Source organism: Neolamprologus multifasciatus, chromosome 7 (genome assembly GCF_963576455.1).
Source record: "Neolamprologus multifasciatus chromosome 7, fNeoMul1.2, whole genome shotgun sequence".
In the NCBI taxonomy this organism is placed as follows: Eukaryota; Metazoa; Chordata; class Actinopteri; order Cichliformes; family Cichlidae; genus Neolamprologus; species Neolamprologus multifasciatus.
The window spans coordinates 52377527-52386612 of record NC_140445.1 but is presented as its reverse complement, the minus strand read 5'-3'; the positions used below and the strand labels follow the sequence as shown (position 1 = coordinate 52386612).

General features: G+C 40.6%; 1 protein-coding gene across 1 annotated transcript; it reads right to left on the bottom strand.

The window, feature by feature from the left end:
• Window positions 1–2609: 2609 nt before the first annotated feature.
• Window positions 2610–8657, bottom strand: LOC146515349 (long-chain fatty acid transport protein 2-like). Its single transcript, XM_085166360.1, has 10 exons — window positions 8085–8657; window positions 7732–7941; window positions 7493–7648; window positions 7148–7272; window positions 6857–7051; window positions 6680–6770; window positions 6306–6504; window positions 6136–6233; window positions 4999–5129; window positions 2610–4886 (listed from the first exon to the last, which is right to left on the bottom strand). Exons 1-10 carry the CDS (start codon window positions 8542–8544, stop codon window positions 4710–4712), a joined length of 1842 nt encoding a protein of 613 aa, XP_085022486.1. The 5' UTR covers window positions 8545–8657; the 3' UTR covers window positions 2610–4709.
• Between the last annotated feature and the right edge of the window lie 429 nt (window positions 8658–9086).

Below are 9086 nucleotides of genomic sequence, written 5' to 3'. Positions count from 1 at the left end.
GGTGAGGTTCTGGTTGGGTTTTTGATTTTCTGTATTGTTTAAGGTAATGAGTAACTTAAATCTCTGTTTTCTTTCAGCATTGGCAGTCCATGTGTGCCTTTCCTTCTTTCCTTTATTGATTTGAGAATAAACGGAGAACCCTGTGAATGATTAGATGACTGCTTATTCTCATTCTAATCAGATGAGCCCATGATGCTGATTACTTAAACCCTGAGCCTTCCTTCATAACATCATGCAAAACAAAAATAAATAAATAACTAGTGACGTGGCCCATGTCATCCTGTCAGAAGTCACACAGATCCACACAACATTCTGCTCAGTGACATTGCAAACTGTGCGCCAGTGCTGCTGACTACAAACGTTGATGTAGAAATAAAACATATTTGCAAGATTATTCAGCCCCACACCCCCAGTCATCCAGATCATCACATCAAATAAATATTGTTTGAAGTGACAATGGGGGAAAAAATCCAGAAAATAAAATTGATATGATTGTTTTTTGAGGTTTAGGCCAGTAATGATGAAAGTGTATTATCAAATCCCAAGAAGGACCCCAAGCTCACAAAAGAAACCGACTTTTCTGATCCTCTAGCTCAGGTGTGTCGAACTCCAGGCCTCGAGGGCCGGTGTCCTGCAGGTTTTAGATAATACCCTGGGTCAACACACCTGAATCAAATGATTAGTTCATTACCAGGCTTCTGGAGAACTTCAAGACATGTTGAGGAGGTCGTTTAGCCATTTAAATCAGCTGTGATGGATCAAGGACACATCTAAAACCTGCAGGACACCGGCCCTCGAGGCCTGGAGTTTGACACCTGTGCTCTAGCTCCAGCTGTTCCTGCTGAACTTGTGATTATTATTTCAGCACAGGGTGGCAGTCACACCACAGAGTAACATCAGGCACGGTCCTTTCCACTCTGACAGAGAGACGTGCCCAGGCAACAGTGCAGCTCATTAGAATTATTGATGTGAAAGTGAAACATGTTTGCCTCATGTTTCAGCCTGTAAGTAAATAACTTGCACAGTACAGCTTCTGCATCACCCCCTGCTGAAAGCTCATGCTTCACTGAGGTTCAGACCAGAGAAAATGTGATTATAATACCTAATCTGGAGAAGGACCCCTGACCCACAAAGGAAGCACTCTCTGTTATGGTTTCAGCTCCTTGTCCTCCTGTTGAACTCACAGAGCAGCCAACAACCATCTTACGCTTCCTTATCCCCAGCTTAGATGAGTTCACCAAGGCCACCACAGTACAAGGCATTGCTGTGGTTCGATCTTCCCTCCTCTTGAACCAGTTATCATTAATACAGACGAGAGTAGAAAGAAGAAGAAAGCAAAGGGAAACTGTCTATAAGAAAAAAATAATTAATTCTTAAGATCAGTTAAATTTGTACCATGACAAAGATTTTAAAACAAAATAGTCAATTACAAATAAAGATTAGTAAGTAACTGTCACGGTCGGAATGGCCGGTGTGTTTGCGGAGTGGACCCAGAGCAGACAAGGGAGAGAGAAAACTAAGGTATAACAAAAAGGAAACCATTTATTTGGCTGATAGGTAAAAAAAAAAACAAAAAAACACAAAACACAAAACAAAGGCAAGGTGAACTGGGGCAAAACTAAACTAGAAACTAAACTGGAAACAGCTAAGACTAACTATGAGAACTATGACTTAAGAACATGAATCTGAGCAGGAACATGAAAAAAACGAGATTTGAGGCAGAGAAGATGAAGACGTGAACATGAACATGGAGCAATGCAGACAATCTGACACTAAACAGAGGGAGACAGAGGACTTAAATACACAGAAGGGTAATGAGGGAAGTGGAAACACCTCGGGAAACACAGCTGAAACAAATGAACGTGACGCCGCAGGAGAAGCAAAATTAAACGTGGTGAACATAAATAAAATCTAAATAAAAACAGGAAACATGGAGAGACAAGAGACAGAGAGAGGGAAGGAGAGAGGCGGAGGGACAGAGGAGAGAGACACAAGGGGAACCTACATAGACGAGGAGATAATACGTCATAAACAGAAAACAAGGAGACATGGACGATAACATAAACCAGACTAAACTTCAACTAAGATGAACTAAAAATAACCCCAGGACTCAACATTAACTCATAAGTAATCAAAAAATACAAAATAACTCAAAATGCTGGGTCACAGACTCAGCCTCCTGACAGTGACAGTATAGAAATAGAAAGCTTTCTGAAAGATCACAAGTTGTGCAAGAAGATCAGCATTTTCTTTAGGACAACTCGTCATCTAATAGGATTTTAAATCCTCTCCAACTGGTCACGGCAGATGGCTGCCCCTCCCCGATCCTGGCTCTTCTGGAGGTTTCTTCCTGTTGTAACAGGGTGTTCCCCTTCCTGCTGTTGCCAAGTGCTTGCTCATAGGGCATCACCTGACTGCTGGGGTTTTCTCCCCTTCGTTCTAGTGTCCTTACCAAAAAATATAAAGTTGCTTGAGCTAACTGTTACTGTGATTTGGCTTTATATTATAAGATAACTGAAATGTAATGGAATTAAGCATCCTAACAACTTCTGAAATCATTTCCAGAAAAAAAAAATGGATAATTTGGCAAAGGTTATAGTTTAAAAAAAAAAGTCCAAATATGAATTCTACAAACAAAAACACAAACAAACAAATTTTTCTACACGTATTTCAGCTATTGTTTGTTTCCGCAACCTGGACAAATTTGCATTGGAAAGGAGGTCACTAAACAAACTGTTATCTATCACAGATAATCCTGATTACCTTCTGCACCACTTACTGGACAGTTAGTGCAGGACTTTCTCCAACAGACCGGCTCAGCTTCGCTGTCACACACACAGGTTGAGGAAATCTTTCACAGCTTGTGCATTAACTCTCTACATTGTGACACATAACAGAGAAATCTGTTCTTTCACATTAACTTTATAAATATATATTGTATATTTAGGCTGGACCCTATCCCACCTCTCATCATTCTATAACATGGCTAAGACATAGGGACTTAACCTTACATACCTATGGCCAATTTATAATCACCAGTAGAGCTAAAATCCATGTTTTGGTGGGGGGATGGGGGTGTTTGGCATTGGCTGCTTTTTATAAGGATATAAGGATATTGTGTGCTCACAGTCAGCTTTCTTAGAGTTTGGGAAGTTCATTGATCCATTTCTTAACCTGTGAAAATGTCTCCCGTATTCGCCTCCAGCTTTGGCTCTCAGATCTAAGATAATTATTTTTATGCTTTTGTCATGTCTACATTTCTCTGTGAGTGTACTATGGATGCATGGTTGTAATTATGCATCGTGTGAGTGAGTGTAAGTGCATTTTTTAAAAAAAAATGGAATATTAAAATGACGTCAGCTCCTCCTGTAGCTCCAAACAACGAAGTAACTCATTTGGATCAAATAAATAAAACAATTTAAAATAATCTTTATCCAATAAAAAAATTTGTGTGGAGATTTTAAAGTATTCACCTGGAAAAACTAGAGATCCGCCACCCCCTTCCCCCTCCACAAAATAATAGCACAAGACAGAGGCAAAGCACAACAGCACACCCGTAGGCACTTTTCATTTAATTATAAAATGTGATCAGATCACTAATATCTTTTTTAAAAAAGAAAGAAAAGACAGATTTGATATAAACATGTTCAAATGCCATGGTTACGGTTAGTTATTACCAGCAGCAAACCAACTCTCGAGTAACCTGACATTTAACTGATGGGTGGCATCAGAAAGGAATTAATAATATAATGAATTTAAATTGTTATATATTTTAATGCATTTCCTGGGTGTCTTACAGCTTATCTGATATGTGAGATGGAAAAAGGAGATGCTTTAAATCCTGACATTCAAATTTGAGCCAGATTCAGAACAATTGGGGTTTAATGCTGCCTAAAATATGCGCGCATCCCTGTCAAACGCTGCACTACAGTTTGCTGTATGTTGACAAAGTATCTTTCTGTGCATGTTCTCGAGGGCCGTGGTAATCCATCGACAGCAAGTCACTGGACAAAAGTGATGGATGGACTATAACAGTGGCAGAAATAGCATAATAAATTATACCACTGAAAGAAACATTTTTTATTCCCCCATTTATGATTCCCTTTTTAACATCAGTGACCCTGTGGTTAATGAGCTTGTTCTCCCCTGCCTGAGCTCCATGGCTTCAATCCAGGCCTCCTGAACACTACGAATCACTCAACCAGAGGGTGAAAAAAGAGCACCTACGCTGGGAGCTGGTGTGAGGTACTGACAAGCTTCTGGGACATAAGACTAGATAAAGTTATTCAGGGTATACATTCTGCATGAAACCAGCTGCATGAGCTGAATTACACCACTGAATAAATCCACTTACAAAAGCACAACCTTTGGGTGTGGAGGTTTTAAATGAATATTAAAGAGAGCAGAATGTGTGACAGAAAGATATGTTTGCTCCCACACTGCCAAAAGCCTAAACGGACCAGAATGCAATGCAGGAAGGAGGTGTACAGCAATCCATTTAATAAACTAGAAAACCTCACTGAGTGAACCCATCACCACACTCACAGATTGGTACATCAAACTCAAACATGGGGGGTGTGCATGAAAAAACAAAAAATAAATTTATGCTTTACACCTTGTCATTAAAATGTGTAGCCAGAAGTGACACACACCAAATGATTCGCTTGTGTGTGAAAAGGTGGATTTTTTCCTTCAAAAGTAAAATCACTTTATATTTTGACGTCTCCTGCTATAACTGAATCAAATACATCCGGCGTGAGTGGAGTATAGTTCTTCTCTTTTTCATTCAGAAAGTAGAGTGGGTCTGTTATTTCATTTGGGTTGAAGCCCTGCTCCACTGCTTTCGTCTTTATTAGCTTGAACGTGCCTGTAATGTCCAGTGACCTCTGTAATAAATCACAGTACAACCAATTATTAGTGGATAAAATAAATCACTATGGCAACAAAGAGGCTTAACCACAAATGCAAAAAAGTGTAAAATAACTGGAGTAAACATACTTGAATCCTCAAAAAGCGTGGCCTGGTGTAGGACGGCAGGAAGTCCTCGACATGTTTAAAAACAGCCGTGGAGTCAAACTTCAGTCCATCTCTCAAAGTAACAGCAGCCATCCCGGCTCTTCCCTCCTGGCCTGAAGACAAAAGTTAAACAGTCACAAAACAGGAGTTAACTGAAGTTCAGTATTGCTAATCTCACAATAGTGTGTCAAAAAAAATCTCAGGAAGCTGGACAAGTGGAGGACAAAAGAAAAGGACAGGGCTAAGAAACCTACAGCAGATGAACAACATCTGAAAGTTATGTGCTTAAGAAATAGAAAATTTGATCCATCTACTGTTCATAGAAGCCTCATCAGAAATCTCAATAGAGGAGTGGCTGTCAAGAAGCCATTCAAAGGATGTGAAACAGGGCTAAGGTATGCCACATTATACAAGAAGTAGACTAAAAATCTGTGGTGACAGGTGTTATGGAGTGTTGAATCTACATATGAAATTTCTGGTTCATGCCATCATGAACATATACGAAGGAGGTGAGGAGAGAAGCACAACAGCGAGTGTTTACAGACATGCGGAAAACACAATGGAGGCTGGTTTGGGGCTGCATTTCAGCCATTGTTCGGAAATTGATGGAATTATGAATGCAGAATAGTATGGTTTGATTTTAATCCACCATGCAGTAGTATTTGGAAAGCATTTGATTGACAAGAGCTTCATTTTTCTGCCTCACAATGACCCCAAACACACTGCCAATGCAGTAAAAACAAAGTTGGATAGAAAAACATACAATGGATCACTATCAGTCATGAATTTGCATCCTCAGATCTTGGACTACAACATTATTGAAGTAGTGCGGGATCATCTGGATAGAGCACAGAGCAACAAGCAGCAACCCCCCCCCCCCCCCCACCACCACCACCCAGTCACCCACCCCCCTATATTTTGTACGGCTATATATAAAGATTCAAAGTTTGGTGAGGTTTGTTAATGCCATCTTAGAGCTCCTTTTTGTTTTAAAAAGAATTAATTTTTATGCATCGCAAAGAAAAAATGCTGGATATCATTGTTAAACAATTTGATCATTGATTCAGTAGCATGTGTTTCTTGGTTTTGGCACAAGCGCAGCAACAAAGCAACATGTACCTGGCACTTTGACTCCGTAAACATTGGCTTCTTTAATGCAGTCAGCCAGCGCAAGGATGTTGGCAACCTCAGCTGTAGCTACGTTCTCTCCTTTCCATCTGTTGACAATTTGTTTTCAGTGCTCTGTGTGAGCTCACGTTTTTAAGCATTATTTTAAAATATGCACTCACCTGAATGTGTCTCCAACACGATCGTGGAAGTACATGAAATTATCCTCATCGATGCACAGCAGGTCGCCGGTGTTGAAGTACAGATCACCTTTCTTGAAGACGTTATGCAGCTTCTTTTTCTCAGTGTGCTTCATGTCTCTCACATAACCAATGAATGGAGCTTTGGCTGTTATTTCAGTCACCAGAAGTCCAGGTTCACCTGATCAAAGTACGGGAGAAATCATCTTTGGGGTTATTATATTTTAAAGTCAATATTAATGAGATTTCAATAAATACTTATTTTTAAAGATGCATGGGTGAGAACTTTAGAAATATAAAAAAAGGACAGGAAAAAAATAATCTTTGCTTTTGTAAGCATCCTGGAAGTAACACACCTTTGTCAACCTCCATGCAAAAACCAGAAGAATCCCTCAAAGGTTCTTCTTTGTCTATGTCATATTTGATCACAGCATATGGAAAAAACATCTGTAAGTTTAAAAAAAGAAGCTAAAACACTGCTTCATGAGTGACAGGTTTTATTTCTTAATGTGAGCTGAAACACGGACTTTTACCTTGTGCAGGAAGGTGTGTCGCCCAAGAGCTCCCATCTTGCTGCTATAATTCAACAGAGAAAAGTTTCCCTCAGTTGCTCCGTAAAATTCTCTGATTTGAATTTCCCCAAATCGTCTCACAAAGTCCCTCCAAACATCTGCTCTGATCCCGTTGCCTACTGCAAGTCTGACCTTGTGGTTTTTATCACTGAGTTTCTGTTTGAAGAGAAAAGAAGAGCGTGCGTTTGTTAGTTTTCTAAACCTTTCTGTGTGAGACAGTAGTATTAATGTTGGTGCTGTGTTGGCACAAACCTGTGGAGTGTTGCAGAGATAACGCATAATTTCACCTATGTACTGTATGACGGTGACATTATATTTTCTGCAGTCATCCCAGAACTGGGAAGCAGAAAACTTACTCCTCAGAACAACAGGAATACCTGCACACAACAATAGATGACAACAGCACACTTTAAAGAGTAGCAGCGGAAGTAGTCAAAATTTTGGGTTTTTCAACAAATATGTAACTAATATGTAACATATAGTTACATATATGTAACTATGGTTTTTATATTACATTGGTTTAAAAAAAAAAAACTAAAGTCATACACCAATCATATATCTAAAAAACACAATAGTATATATCCAAAGAGTTCATACCCCTCTCAATGGCCCCAGTGAAGACAAGGAAGCCGGTGCTGTGATAAAGAGGGAGGGTATCATAAATCACATCTTTGGAGTTCACTCCTGATGAAGGCAGAAGTAAAGACATGGTCCACACTCTGCTTTGAGTGATCACAACTGCTTTAGGGAGACCTGTTAAAGACAAGCCAGAGGCTGAGGGGGTGAATCTTCTGTTTCTTTCACTGATGCATCGTGAATCTCAGTAAGTAGTTTACCTGTTGTCCCTGAGGTGTATATGTAGGCTGCTGGACTCTTCATGGTTACATGGGACCTTAACTCCTTGGGTATAGGCTCAGAGGAAGCCTGATTCATTTTATCGATGAAGCTCTCCACACCTGTAACTTCACATCTGTCGGCTAAGATGAAAACATTGATCTGCTGTTCGTGCAGATGGGGCAGCACCTCCTTCACTGCATCCAGCAAGTCTAGAAAATTGTTTCATATAATTGATGAACTCCAGGCCTGTCAGATTATTTATTTATGTATTTATCTGGTTATTTAATGTTGAGTAAATGAGCTCTCTACTGTCTCCATCGCTTGGAAAAGCAGACAGAAATGCAGGTACTACCTTCAGATGCTACCAGAGTTGTGGCTCCGCTGCAGTTGAGGCAGTGTAGCAGAGACTTGGATCTGATGTTGGAGTTGAGCAAAGCTCCAGCGCATCCAATCTTCACCAAACCCAACCAGAGCCACAGGAACATCGGCTGGTTCCCCAGGAACAGCGCCACCGTGTCTCCTTCTTTTACGCATCCAGCCTGCAGAAACGCTCTCGCAACTTTGTTGCTCAGGACGTCTGCGTCCCGGTACGTGAACGTTTCATCTTTAAAATAAACGAAAGGCTTGTGCGGCTGTGTCTTCACCAGCTCTAAAAAGCGGTCCAGGATTGAGTAATTAGTCTGCACGCACTTTACGATGAACCGCCTTACTTTTATTTTAGTGAGCACGAATTGGACATCCTGGAGGAAGGAAGAATGGCGGAGTAAAACGCCACATGCAATCAAAGCCGCACACACTGTCCAGACCAACATGTTTGTCTCACAGCTGTCCTGCTGAAGACAAAGCAGAGGTATAAAATGGCATTTGGAGCAGGAGGAGGAGCACTGAGAAATTCCAAAGGTTGAAAAGCATTTTGTATTGCTAGAGAACAACCAGGTGAGCTGCATCGATGATTTACCGTATAACCAGTGTTGGGACTAACGCGTTATTAAGTAACTACGTAATTATTGTGGTAACGAGCACGGTAACTAGTTATTATGCCAAAATCAGGAACGCGTTAGTCGTTACTGGGATTTAGATAGGGTCGTTACTCGTTACTTCGTGTGGTGGCTATCGCGGAGCTTCCACAGATTCAATAACATTAGCAAGTGTTGGAGGCCAGCAGGTGGAAGAGAAGGAAACCCAAGGCGGCCGCCGGTCCAAGTGTGAACTGAACTTAACTTAAGTTATGACCCGCAGTCTATCTGGGTCAGATATAAACCAAGTTTAGGTGGAGTTTATTTTCGTTATTCTGACTTTTTCCGTACTGCGTACTAGCTAGTATGACGGAGTTTCTATACAGCTGGGTGGGTGC